The 14558-nt window shown below is 37.5% G+C and overlaps 1 protein-coding gene across 2 annotated transcripts; it reads right to left on the bottom strand.

Moving 5' to 3' along the window:
* Positions 1 to 811: 811 nt before the first annotated feature.
* On the bottom strand, positions 812 to 14482 carry LOC128176268 (uncharacterized). Of its 2 annotated transcripts, none has more exons than XM_052842483.1 (13): positions 14396 to 14482; positions 10672 to 10765; positions 10296 to 10338; positions 10040 to 10070; positions 9556 to 9860; positions 7252 to 9413; positions 6795 to 7060; positions 6359 to 6568; positions 5939 to 6063; positions 5484 to 5632; positions 4767 to 4861; positions 3926 to 4028; positions 812 to 3676 (listed from the first exon to the last, which is right to left on the bottom strand). In XM_052842483.1, the coding sequence occupies exons 3-13, from the start codon at positions 10325 to 10327 to the stop codon at positions 2337 to 2339; spliced, it is 4818 nt and encodes a 1605-aa protein (XP_052698443.1). In that variant the 5' UTR covers positions 10328 to 10338; positions 10672 to 10765; positions 14396 to 14482; the 3' UTR covers positions 812 to 2336. The 2 variants fall into 2 exon arrangements, with proteins under 2 accessions (XP_052698443.1, XP_052698451.1); XM_052842491.1 differs by lacking the exon at positions 14396 to 14482 and adding an exon at positions 12726 to 13443.
* Positions 14483 to 14558: the final 76 nt, after the last annotated feature.

Below are 14558 nucleotides of genomic sequence, written 5' to 3' on the forward strand. Positions count from 1 at the left end.
CAGTCAACGCTCGACGCCTGCCACGCGCTCGTCATTATGTGACGGTGTTGTATTGCTGCAATTGAATCTTTCGTAGATACTATTTAAAAGTAGTGAAGCGAAGTTTTGAATTTCAATACCGTGTCGTTAAACTACTTTATGATTTTAACAACTTCATTTTATTTCAAAGAAAATTTAACCACTGGAGTATGAATACCGCCGTAAATTATGATGACGATTACTGGCATAGGAGCGCGTGACACACCCCAACTTCAGCAAAATTTATACGCTGAAATCAACACGGTGTAAGCTCTCGAAAATAAAAAAAAAGTTTACGAGCCTTCTTGGCAAGCATCTTCAAACTTGCCCAGTTTCAGTTAAGGAAATCTCACATTTCCTTGCATCTGTTGCAGCCAATTTTCTTTGGTAACTGCTTGGAGGCCTTTATATGTAAATAAGTAATATTTATGACTTGTCTCCCAGCATCTTGTCATTCGCCACCAGCTGTCGCGGCGACCGTGGCTCCTAAGATGCAAGCAAGTACAGAGTTTACCCCGCAACCAGCGGTCCGTAGAAATTAATATTTCATAATTTGAAAGATTGCCTTAACATCTCCATTCATCATAAATTCAGATGATGTGACTTATTGAAGATAAAAATCTAGTAGGTTTTGACATTTTTTTTTTAAATTCGTGCTCTCACGTACATATACGTATTTCAAAGCAAAGGACGCGCACACACACACACCGAGAGAAAGAGAGAGAGAGGTTGCCAAAGAGAGAGAGTTCTATTGGCAAAGAACGGTAACTCTGATAAATCACAAGACGTGAAGAGCATTTGTTTATTGTTTTATTTCATTTTCTTTCTTTTTTCAATTACCCAAAATAGGGTGAACTCTTGATATGATATGTAATAAATAAATGAGATATTATGACTTAATTCTACATCAATGCACAAAAAGCCAGAAAATATGCACATTATCTACCACTTTTCATTAAAATATTGGGTTCGATAAATTTTTTATGAAGTTTTGCTTCTTGAAAACTTGAATTCAGCAAATTGTACCATGATCTGGCTTGCAAGAAGTTTTTTTGTGAAGCATCTTTGAGGTGCTTGGAAAAATGTAAATAAAAGTTTGAGAAACTCAATCTGAAAATGTAGTTGGTACTCAGGTAGTCAGCAACCTGAGGACAAGTTGCAGGTAAATACTTATTAACAGTGACCATAGCCACAGCGTTCACTGTGTGTTTATGTACATATCTTTCCTGTATTGCATTTTGACATGGCACTTCTTTGTCAAGACAGAAAAAGAAAGGTGATCTATTGCAAAATACATAATACCATACAAACTGACAAGAATGGAATGATATTAATGAGGAAATACATGAAATTATGCCATGACTAGCACAAAAATGCTGCCAATGTTTCCTAACCTATTTTTTTTCATTTCATAAAAAAAAAACTCTTATGTGCACCTGTATGAATTATGAATTACAACATAAGATTTGTACACAACATCAACAAACAATCATTGACAGTATCAAACATCTTGTACACAAATCAAAGGCAATACTGGTAACAAACTATGGTATTCAGTACCTATTATTCCTTCTCATGGTAAAAATTTACAAAAGTAGAAAATAACCAAAAATATCACAAAAGATGCAAAGATAGACACCTTGGTCTACCTAAAATACAAAACAAGCTACTAAACCGACAAAGCACTGTATAGTTGTAAGAAACAGGGGCATCAACTTTCAAATGATTCAACATTCCATTTTGTATGTCAAAAAAAATAGAAGCTGTCCTCTTACTTTATAAAAAAAAGTCTATAATTTTTTTTTTTCATTCCATTATAATTGCAGATTCTTAATCAATTCGATGAATAATTATAAAGAGGAAGACAGTCGAGTTCAAATTTACAAACATGATTTCTCTGCCCCTCTATGCATATATCCTTTTTTAAATTCATGAAAAAATTATGTTGTTCAGAAAAGGAAAATAATGTTTTAACATAAACTTAGCCATAGTTTTTTATCAAAGGTAAAATAAATGAAAATGCAATCAAAATCTGTGTCATGGTCTACAAGACTAGCAACCTATTGGACCCAAGTGACATTTGTGGACAACAGTACTCTGTCCTGTCATGTTCTGCCAATTTAACGAAATCTACTATCAGCATCTCAAATGCCAGCACAGCTAGAACAAATTTACTTTGTAAATTCTGTTATAAGGAATTTAAAGACATTTCATGAGATTCCTACCTACCTACACTATATTCAATGAATTACAATGATATGGACAATGGACATGTACTAAGGCATGTGGTATGAACAACAAAGTAGAAATGACTACCACTACATTAAAATACTTTTGACGGCAGCATCTAGATCATCCTCCATAGAGGTAGTGTCTGTATGGTCCCCAGTATCTTGTCTATCATATGATTGGGGACTATTTATAGCACTTTCTTCTGATTGGCTGGCTTCATAGTCATTACTTAAGAAATCTGATTGGTCCATGTGGTGATATGCTGATGATGGTGATGTTGCACTGTCATACTGCAAAATGGAATCAATTGCACTTTGCATTTGGTAATTTGTCACGTTATCACCATCCTTCAGAGAACTTGCCTCTGAATCGGAGTCACTATCACTACTACTACTACTTTCCTGTTTGAGGTTACCATCATTATCAGCAATTTCAATCACATCAGCACTAGAGGTTTGATTTAATTTGCCTAAGTTTTCACTTTGCAGATATGACTGAGAATCACCAGAATACTTCATAGTGTGTTTTCCAATACTTATAATATAAGGCTCACTTTTACCAGGCACAAATCGCGACACACCCTCCTCCTCGTCCCCTTCATCAGAGGAAATGGGTTCATACTGAGCACAAGCGGAGCCAGTGTAAGAATTGGCACTTGACTCCAGCGATTTTTGGCTATCCTCTAGAGCAGAGAATGACCCACTGAAGTTGGAGTTTTTGGAACTGTCTTGACGATACAAGGCTTTATCTGATGTGTATGATAAGGAACGACTGATGGCTGGTGGACTACGATGAAATGTGTTTTGACTACTGTAATTGACAGTGTCATCTGATGAGATCATGCTAGGAACAGCTTCCGTGTGGTCTGGGTATGCATTAGAATCTGTCTCTTCTATCTCCATTTTATTGGAGGGATAGTTCATATAGCTCATCTGTGAAGCTTCAGCACTCTCGGTCTCCATGTAGGAGGAGAATGGTTTTTCATCATTACTAATGTCACTCCACCTAGAGGCAGCATTGTCATCCATCGTGATGTCATCAGCAGCTTTACTCTCAATGTTATCCAACATTGACCTCGAGCCCACAGAACCTTTGTCGGAATTGTTGTCCCCGTAACTGTCGGTGCTGCTCTCCTCAGCAATGTAAGTGTTTGTGTCACTATCAGCGTCCCCGTCCTCTGTTATACAGGTCGAACTGGTCAGCTTCTGTCCATCATTGCGAATGATCAGTCTGAATTTTGGCGTAGTTGGGCGTGAGTTACTCTCCTCCTCCTTTATTGAGATGAAGGGACTGGAGGACTTACTGTCAGGGGGCACCTGTTCTGGAGAATGCTCCGATTTAACAACCACAGGCTTTACCTCCTCCTTCGCAGCTGCTGCCTTTTCAGATTTTTGTAAAATGTGTAACGGAATAGGTTTGAATGATCCTGAAAACAGAGAAAATTTAATTCAACATCAGGCATATTTTACGCAAAAGGATACCTTTGTTGGTGTAGCCTACAACACTCTAAAAATACAAAATGTTTTTAAAACAGGTGTCTGAATTCACATTAAGGTTGCATCAATTTTTAACATCTTTTTATATCCATTGTGTATTGCTTGCTCAGTTAGTACAGTGCCTGCTACATTATGACAAGGGAACAGCTAGGACTTCTATAACAGGGAAATAACCGTACCCGGGTCATCAGCGAGTTGCTTCTTCTCCTTGGTGATGGTTTCCTTGAGATCTTCATTCAGCAGTCTTTGAATCATTACAGTTTCTGCAGTACTGTTTTTCCTCTACAATCATTCACAGTATATTATTTTAACACAATGTTATAATGTAATATTACCTACTCCCACAATAATTATTCTATAGTTCATTCATTATTTTTTACTACTAGCTCGTTAGATACAACATAGTTTCATTAATAATAAAGAGTGAAAAAATTCATTATTAACAGAACATGGTTTTCCATGAACAATTGATAAAATGTATAAACTTCACTACTCATTCTTAATTCTTGCTAGATTGGCGATGCTTACAAACCAGCCATTATTTCATAGAAGTTTTACTGTATAACATTCATCCTTGATGCGTTTTACTGAATTGTTCTTGGGAATCAGCAGGATTGACTACCAACAGTATTCAATTTTCACCAAGTTATAAAGGGTTCTCAAAGAAAAGAGGGTATTTTTTCATATAATGTATCAATTCACAAATCCCTGCCTTCTTTTACCGACGATACAGTTATTACATGTCTTTCACCCTTAACTGTAATTTAATAACTAAAAGTTTTATCCTGGAAAACCAACATAAATAAAATGCCCCAAAAATCAAGTTTAACCCCTTGTTAATCTACTGTTCATTAGTTTTATAACATGACCACTAAGCGAACAAGTTGAACAAATACATTTGCTTGGATAAACAAGTACATTAATGCATTCCAATTCCCATTTTGTGATGAAATAAATGATACAAACTAAAATAGGTGTACAGGCCCCCTAAAAAGGAGTGATCATAATTTATCTACTAACCATGCTTTCCTTCATCAGCAAGACTCGGAACTTTTCAAACATAGCACCACTTTTTCTCATCAAGCCCTCTGCACAATTTTCAAACATTTCTTTGTCTGAAAATACAATTTAATTAAACAATAGAAACATTTTCACTATGAGTTCTTCAGTAAATTACAAATGGTTTTCCCCCCTTTTTGAAAAGGTATTCTGCGGCTATAATTATTAAACAGCTACATAAGTTTAATTTCTATTGTAGTGCCATAAAATGTGGTATTTAACCAACAGTAGACAATTACTGCTCTTGTATCTATAGATCAAATAATGTATACAGGATTATTTTCGCCCCGTGCCATTTTCCCTTTTACACTTGAAAACAGTTTCCCTCCGTCTTGAATTTGCTCAGACAAGTTGTGTTTTAAAAGAGATAATTTGAGATGTTGGAATTCGTCCAGTCTTAAATTTTCCCGCTGACAACGAGAGCGAAAGGGTAAAAACACAAAACGGGGCAAATATTTTCCTGTACACAGTACATATCATATTTAGAGATCATAATCAGTTGAAATAAACAAACACATAGCAATTTAATGATTATAAAGACTTGCTTGAGGGTGCTAATTCTTAGATGAGCTCTCTTTCCATCAAAGTATCACTATCACAAAAGGCATTTATAGTGGAAAAGTAAGACTGAGATCAAAGTCTTAAGGTAACCAGGCCTGAACTTGGCTGATTTCTGACCTTTTTTGATTAGTTTCTTGGGTGGCTCCGCCCACTGGAACACATGGTAGCGCAGGAGTCTGCGGGTCATGTCCCTCTGGTTGTGGAATGGAGTGTGTGTGTCTGACCGCAGTGCATTCTCCTGATCCTTGCTCAACTGTTGATGAATCCTACAGAAAAAGATTAAGTCATCATATCACAATTATTTATTCACATAAACAGTAAGGAGAATCCCACAACCAAAAGTTATCAAATCACTTGTACATGTATAATCACACACAAAAAATATTGCTAGATACAGTTATGTTTTATTTTAGATTACTACTGTTATTCAAATTTGCTTTGTAAAATTTGCTCAATATATTATCTTAAAAAATCACCCAATCAAATACATGTACCACCATTTTCTATCAAGACACAAACTTTGATGGTATAAGCCATGTTCAGCTAAATGGACAATGGACACTCTGACTTACAGCTGTTCCTTTGGCATGTTAGCCACAGCAACCAGTTTGTTGTCTGGTCCCCCTGTCTGTAAGATCATGTGACCTGTTGGGGCACCTGATCCCACTGCTGTGTTTGCATTGCCACTTGCCAAATTCTAAAACAAAAAGACTGATTGAATAATTTTACTTGAAGTATAAATTTTAAATTGCATAAGAACAAGTATTATTTAGATTTAGTTTCTTTTTCAAATGAAGCAACTGTACTCTATTTATAAAGCATGGTCATTCACTAACAGATTTTACCTTGACAAAGGTAAAATGATATTTTTTGGCTCTTAGAATACATAGCCCCCCCCCCCCCCCCCCCCCCCGAAAAAATATGTACTGTATTTGTTATTTAAAAATTTATGACCATGATGGGTTTTGATGAATTTGAGGTCAATTGCCCACCTGAACTGGGGCGGGTATTTTGCCCTGCTGGAGCTTTGCCTGGTGGGCTTTCTGGGCCTGCACCTGGGCCTGGAGTTGCTGCTGTCTCTGTAGATTCAGGAACAGTTTGATCTGCTGCTGCTGTTGTTCAGGGGTCATGCGGGCCAGGTAACCCTCCACCTTATTCTTCTGATCAGGTGTCAAATTCAACTGAAGGACATGATTTGCTATCTGGAAAGGTTTGAATAAAAGCAATCAAGCATTACTGAATGGTATATGCATGTTCACATCAAACGGTGGGATTCAAATGATGACTATCAAATTTATATCCATAATCTAATAAATATGGGATATTGAAGCTCCTAGTATACTTATCTAATTTCTTACCAGCACAAACTACCCGGTACATGCATTTGTAGTACATTTCTGATTTGATATCCAAAAATAGTACTCTTACTTTGATTTGCGTAGGGACTGGTGCCTGTGCAGTACCAGCGGTTAGAGTTGCAGTTCCTGGCAGTAAATTTGTACCCATAGGTTTTGGCACACTCGGGGTGGCGGTCGCTTCCTGACCTATTTTAAGCACAGTCTGGGCCGACGTGACCTGGTTTAGTATAAGATTCTGTGTGGTGGCTATGGTTGGACGGATGTTGGTGGTGGCTGAGGATAATGCTGACAACAGTGGGGAGGCATTCGACAGGGTCGCAGTTGCTTGTATGGCACCTGTTAATCAAATTGCATATACAGAGTTTGATATTTAATACACCAATACTCAAGAATCAACAACAAAATTTTATCAAAAAGTAAAATTTCTGTTATTGGTTTTAGCACTTCAGTTGAAAAATAAAAACAATGATAGTACAATGAGGACATTCAAGTGTCTCTTCAGAAGGCACCAATATCCAGAAGATTACCTTGAGCTAAGGAGCTGACTACAGTAACCTGCTGGGGCACTGTGCCAGTGGGGGGTTCCCCAATCATTGGTGGATGAACCATTTGAGGTTCCTCCTTTTTGACTTCAACCAAGTTGAGGGTGGCGGGGAAGCCTGCCTGGGGTTGACCAATCATTGGCTGGGCTGCCTGTAACGCAGCCTGCTGCTGCTGCTGGGCACACTTCTGTATGATGCTCTTCTGAACATCTATTAGCTTCTTCTGTCTTTGCATTTGTTCATTGGTCAGTTGCTTCAAACTCTGAAGAGTCTTCAGTTCTGTTTGAATCAACTGCAATTTCTTTTGGGTCTCCGGCGTGATTTGAATGGTCTGAAGTTTTGGGGCATTGTTTCTTGCTTGTAACGTGGTCTGCTGTATAAATGAGGGTGGTTTGGTGTCGGTAGAGGGCTGGGGTGTTACCACTGAGGGAACGACATGGGGTATCTGAGTAGTAGTACTAAATATTGGCTGAGACAGAGCAGTCTGGGACTGGGATGTGGCGGATGGAGCAATAGAGCTCGCCACAGAGTACTGCGGCATGACTGACACATGAGATGTGAACACATTTTGAACACTAGACTGTGAACTAGTTGCATCATTTTGTAATCCCACAGAGCCTTGCTGTGAGACCATTTTGGTAACAAATGACAGAGTTTTGGAGTCAGACCCCGCCCCAAGCACCACTTGCTGGGCCGGTGAAGATGTGCCCGGCTCGCTCTTTACCCCCATTGCTGCCCGCTGTACCTGCTGCTGAAGAAGCTGTACAGTCTGCATTTGAGGATTCTGGAAACTGATATTCTGGGGGAGATTGATAGACAATACACCTGCAGGGTTCTGACCAATGACCTTCACAGCCTGGTTCTGCTGACCTGCTATGACCTGGTGACCTGTGGGAGTGATTATTCTCTGGAGCTGTATCCCAGGCTGAGAGGACACCAGTAAAGGTTGCTGCATTACTTGTGATGCTTGAGAGGCATGATAGTTTGATGTACTGGAGGTGTTGTTGCTAGGTTGCTGAAGCTGCTGTAAAGTTTGTGGTGTGAGAGTGCGTACCATTATGTTTTGTTGCTGACCTTGAGTCCTCTGAATAAGCACCTGTTGACCTTGGCTGTTCACACCAATGACAGGTAACCCCGCACCTAAGTGTTTGTCCTGTCCAGCCATCGAGGTGTTAGTAGCCATGCGGATCACATTTCCAATACCACCAAGAGTCACATTGTTGCCCAACATGGCATTCCCATGGATTAGGCCCGCTCCACTTGTGGAGGATCCTTGAACAACACTGGCTCCACTGCTGTTCAGCTGGGGCTGGAACACCTGCTGGATGTTCTGGAGGTTGATTGGCTGACCTGACTGTAGAAGCTGACTAGGGATGATGATACTTTTACCATCAGCAGTTTGTATAAGAGTTCCTTGAATATTCTGGCCCTGCTGGACTGTCCCACCCTGTTGATTCTGCAGAGCAGGATTGTTGCATAGCACATGTGCTACATTCAAGTTCACAACATTTGGGTTCTGTATAACAGTGTTTTGTGTATTCACAATGTTTTGTCCTTGACCATGTAACATGGCAGTGTGACCCTGCTGACCCTGTAACAAAGCAGTCTGATTATTGTGGCCTTGCAGCACAGCAGTATGACCTTGAAGAACAGCAGCTGCTCCCTGCTGACCTTGCAACATAGCAGACTGCCCATGTCCCTGAAGATAAGTAACATGACCTTGATTTTGCAGAATTTGTTGCCCTTGGACATTGATTCCGCTGGAACTGCTCTGTCCTTGAACCTGAATGTTCCTGGCAAGTATCTGTTGCTGTGCATTTCCTTGAAGTTGTAGGAAGTTTACACCTGCATTTCCAACTAACGGTTGAGTTTGAACTTTGGATGAAGAGATAGTTGTAGAATCAGAGGAGGTGGCATATTGAATAGATCCGACAGACTTTGTGATGAGAGAAGAAGAAGCGGGGGTGATTGGACGATTGACGGCAGGGGAACTGGCAGGAATTGGACTCGGGCTGGGAGTCTGAAACTGTTGAGAGGAAAACTGAACTGACGAAGGCTGGAGTGTCTGCTGAGATTGCTGGACCTGTATTGGTCCACTGGTTAGGATCAACTGCCCATTGGGTCCTCTCACTAATTGAGCAGTGGACCTGTAAAGACAAGTTTACAAAGAAATTGCACAACTTTATTCTTTCCTTCTATCAATATAAAAGTTTAAATCAGATGCATACAAAAATTCAGTTATCTTTATCTTTGACTTTGAATAAGACGGGCAAAGGAGAAGACACTAACCCAATCAAATTTGGCAGAGAAGTAATAATTTGTTGTGATTGGTTGGATTGGGTTTGCTGCTGCTGCACAAACTGAATTCCTGCATTTTGATTGGCTAGGGGTACTGGACCGGTAGTGTTGGTGAGAATGAAGCTAGGCTGTGATGTGGTGATGGAGTTATTTTGTGAGGCTATGACAGGAAGTGAAGAGGAAGCAGTGATAACTTCATCTATCCCTTGCTGTAGGACAGAGGCGGTGGTTTGATTCGTTTCTTGGTTCTCGGAAGAGGAAATGAACTCGTCTGCCCAGCTGAAATCCGAGGTTCCCTGCAACAATTCATTTATTTGGATGTGGTGATTGTCATATTTGGAGGAAAAGCACTTTAAATTACATATGCTAAATGCATTGGTTGAAATTGCAAGGTGTGGGTCTCTTAATTTTTTTTTTTATTTCAGTGCATTATTAATTTTTAAATTTTCTAATTGCAATCTGAATTCTGACTTACTGGATCATTGTCATTTCCAAAAAATCCTTCACTGAAATCAAAGAAGAAAAATAAAAATTAGAAAATTCTATAATTGTACATTAGAGTAATACAAGTTCAATAAACCGATAACTGTGCACCAGTTCCATCTGATTACAACAAGTGACAACTAAACATTTGCTTAAAAACATTTTTGTTTTTATTTTTTTCTGTATTTACAAAATTATCTTAACATTAAGCCATAGAAAATTCCTTTGTTTGTTTTTTTTTTGTTTACCTTATGTCAAAGAACGATTCTCCATTGTCCATTTCTTAGTTACCTGTCCAAATGTAAATTGAAAAATTAAAATACATATCACCTAATTATTAACTTTCAAAAAGAGTAGAAAATTATCTTTAAACCCTTTGATTTCACTATACTACACATTCTCTTTTTCTAAGTTATTGAGAAACACATAGTATTGCCACATGCAGAAATCTAGAAGGGGAAGGGGAAATCTAATTTACCCTCCATATAATTTCTTATAAAACCACTCATAACACCAATCATTTTACATGTGATGCTATTAATAGATCACATTTACTTAAGCTTGTACTCCATTGTATCAGTATAAATCATCACATGAAGTTTACAACAGGAAGTACTCCTTTACCTTTTGGAAATCATTACTGCTGGCCTATTGTTGCCAGTCTTTTCACTGTAGTTCAATGTTGGCTTCATTTACATTTTCTCTGTCTAGCATTTACCTACAATGAAACAAGTACAAAATCGAAAAAATAAGAACCTGTGTACACCGTTCATTATGAAACAAACATAAGAGTTTTAAAAATTGCTATAAATGCCTCATTCCTGGGTTTTATCTTTTCCGACTTTAAAGTTCTAAACCCACATTACCTTGGAAGCTAAATCAGTGAATGAGGTTATTTGTTTCCTGTATTTGTTTAAATCTCCCCATTTCCAGTTTTCTATGGGTTCAACAGCATTGTAAGCCCCCCCCCCCCCCCATTACATATAATAATATATATATCTCTTGTGTATAAAGATCCAGGTCCTATCAGTATGGATCAAACAAGTCATAGAAGCTGGGGGTTTTCCAGCTTCTGATATACAGTCTCACTAACTTCACTGTGGCACATACGGTATATATGAATTTAACCCAGTGGGACAGGGTATGAATTTTTCAAACACCTTCCAATGAAAAATGTAATTTTCTGAGATATCACTCCTTTTTTTCATGCAAAATTTTCCTTTTATTTCTTGTGAATTTCAACTTTTCCCAAATCATACTATTAATAGTTTATTGAACTGACTATTGAAACACTCCAGAAAATATTATATAGGAAATAGAATACAATGGGGCAAGCCACTTTCAGAGGCGCAGACGGGGATGAGAATCTTAAAATTAATTTTATGTAGCCTAATATAAAATCATTTACGGTAATATTTACAACTATTTTGAATTCCACAGGTATATTTTACAACCATTAGAATAAAACAGTGATTAATCCGTTGATTAATTAGCATTCATTAATTTGGTCATAAGCCATATTAAGTTCTATTGTAAAATGCAGCCCTGAACCCCTGCTCCATGAGCAAGGAATTTCAGAATTTAGAAGAGGACATTGTGGACATGAACACCATTTCACAACAAATATGGAAGTACAGAATAAAATATCATAAAACTTTATTAATTTCACTATGTGGTCATATTGGCTCTATCAAAGTGCCCGAGCCCCTGACTTAAAGGCCATGAATTTCCCAATTTAAGTGGAAGGGTCCATGGGCATCATAACCATCCATTCAGTTGAAGATTTAAGATTCAATTCATTTTCACTATATGGCAATATTGGCCCTGCCTTAGGGCCTGAACCACTGACCCAGGGGACATAAATTTCACAATGATTAGAGGGCTTCATGGACATCATAATTGTGCATTTAGCATTTCTCAAAATGAATACATTTTCACCTTTTCACCAGGGGCCATGAATTTCATAATTTTGGTAAAGAGTTTTATGAAGTAAGTAGAACAGAACAACCGTGCGCTTAATTTTTCTAAAATTCATATGATAATAGAGAAAAGTATTTTCCAAGAATTAATTAATATATTTTCACTCTATATATATCAGCATATTGGCCTTGTCTTGGAATTGAGCATTAGGAATGGTACCGTTTCTGTCAAGCATCAGTCATAGAAAAACAGAGACTGTTTTCAGAAACTAGCAAAAAAAACTTTAAGGTGCACCATTTCTAGAATGACAAAGTTCGATTATATAGAAGAAAATTACATTGGACCAAACAATCATATTGACCCTTTCTCGACATTGATCTCCAACTTAAAAAAACATAAAATTAGATCATCTAGTCCTTGATTTAATTTTCATGTTCTATTGAATGTGCAAATACTTTTTTGGCTATGACAACTTTTCTTAAAGTTAATTAGCCAATAGGAATCACTGAAATAAAAGGCATACTGTAACAAAATAGCAGGGTTGTCTCTAAGACCTGGGGGGGGGGGGGGGGGGGGGGGGGCGCGGAGAATTCCCCCGCCTAAAATGATTTAATTACCCGGCTATTATTGCATTTCAAACACAATCTAGCTAAATGCTAGCCCCCTCCTAGACCCCTTTTACTTTTTAATTTCCTCCTTCTACTTCAATTTTTCGAGACAACCCTGAAATAGTGTACTGAAAAGGGAGAAATAATGACCTTCCAGACTGGGATTTTAACCCTGGTCCCCTGGATAAGTGCTCTACAGCTATCTGGAAGCGGTATTTGAACAGGTCTGACCTTCACAAATCCCCCTTGACCCTGAAATCATCTTTGCTTATGAAGATCACCCTAGGCTCTTTTTCTAGCATGAAATAACTTGTTGGGTCCAAAGTTGGCACTGCACTAAATGTAACCTGATGGGAGAAATAATAACAGACCAGACTGGGATTAAAACCTGGGCTTCCTGAATCTCTGGTCAGGTTCTCTACCAACTGAGCTATCTGGCACCGGTATTCAAACCGGTCTGACTGTTACAAAAGATTTGGAAAGGGTACAGATATAAAAATAGTCCTCACTCAAAACACTTGATTTCAAGTTAAATTCACAAATTCATTTAGAGGGCAATCAGAAACAAAAAATTGTATAAAAGTCAACAATTTTAGAAAACCATTTTATAAAACATCCATGGCTATATTATAAGAACACAAACTGATAAATGGAAAGCAAAAATTTTGCCTGTGATTTGATTAGATTGATATCTGGACTGACACTTTCACTGAATCTCCTTACAGCTGATGATCCTTAATATAATGTCTTATTTCACAACCTTTGGTTGGTTGTTTTGGTTAAATGTTGTCTTTTAAAAATTTTTTGGAAACCCTTTTATAGCAAAGAAAACTATATTACAAAAAGACAATGCGATTTGTGGTATGCATTATAATGTATGTATACTGATAAATTTCATATTTAACTAATTTACAACTCAAAAAACAGCCTCATAAATTTCAGTTTTTAAAGTATCCAACATTTATATACTATTTTGAATAAATCACATTAAGAGGGATATAAATTACATGAAGAGTTTATAGAATACGAGGCCAAATCTCTTTAAAAAATATGCATGTCAAATCAAGTGTGACAGATCTCCTGTTTACATATAAAAACTACATTTAGTAAAGAAAAAAACTGCCTGTAAACAGCTTTAAACTATAAATTGGCCTAGAGGATTTATTTTCAGTTCCTTGAGCTATCAAAGAAGACTAATCATCCAATCAGAAACATATCTAAACGTTTCATTAAGATGATCGAATTCCATTGTTCAATTACTGCTCTGGACAGACAATGATGTTGTTAAATCAGTAAAATATGAAAGCTTGTATTGACATTATCCCTGTTTTCTGTTTTACAAAATGCAACACATGCCATGATATTAAAATAGGGGTTTATTTCCTTTATAATCAGATTTAAAGTTTTGGGTGTCAACTATCATGTCCAAATTTTTAAATGTCACACCATGACAAAGTAGGATGGCTGTTCAGTGTGCAGATCATTTTTAGAACATACAACACAACACTACAAGGCATGATTTAGGCATGTTATTATGTACTTTGATGTCAATTCATTCAGCTAGATCTCAGATTTCCTCAAAGGCCCCTTACATTCGATTTAAAAACATTTTTCTTTGAATTGACCCCATTCTCCCAACAACGCATTAGTGCAAAATAAACTTTAATGTATCACGGATTTAATTCCCGACTCTCGCGTGCATTCATCACCTCGAAACTTGTATTTTTAACGAAGATTAAATCGAGCAACGGGTTAACCCTACACACACGACCATTTCCCAGCAAATTTTATCAGCAAAATATTATTCAGAAAACACTCACCGTCATGTAACAGGCTTGTGACCTCATTGGGGTTTACATTCATGCGATCAGGGAAATTAATGAACTTTGACCTGAAATAGTCTGTCCCATCAGGTAAGATTTGAAGTCATTTTCCAGTTTTATTGTACAATCTTTTATAAGAATATTATGTTACATTGTTTTT

This window comes from Crassostrea angulata, chromosome 1, assembly GCF_025612915.1.
Source record: "Crassostrea angulata isolate pt1a10 chromosome 1, ASM2561291v2, whole genome shotgun sequence".
In the NCBI taxonomy this organism is placed as follows: Eukaryota; Metazoa; Mollusca; class Bivalvia; order Ostreida; family Ostreidae; genus Magallana; species Magallana angulata.

Coding starts and splice junctions, on each gene's coding strand:
- LOC128176268 (XM_052842483.1), bottom strand. CDS start 10,327: ATGGACAATGGAGAATCGTTCTTTGACATAAG. Junction 7,061..7,251: donor AGTCAGCTCCTTAGCTCAAG/GTAATCTTCTGG, acceptor TTTGATTAACAG/GTGCCATACAAGCAACTGCG. Junction 4,862..5,483: donor CAAGAAACTAATCAAAAAAG/GTCAGAAATCAG, acceptor TTGTATTTTCAG/ACAAAGAAATGTTTGAAAAT.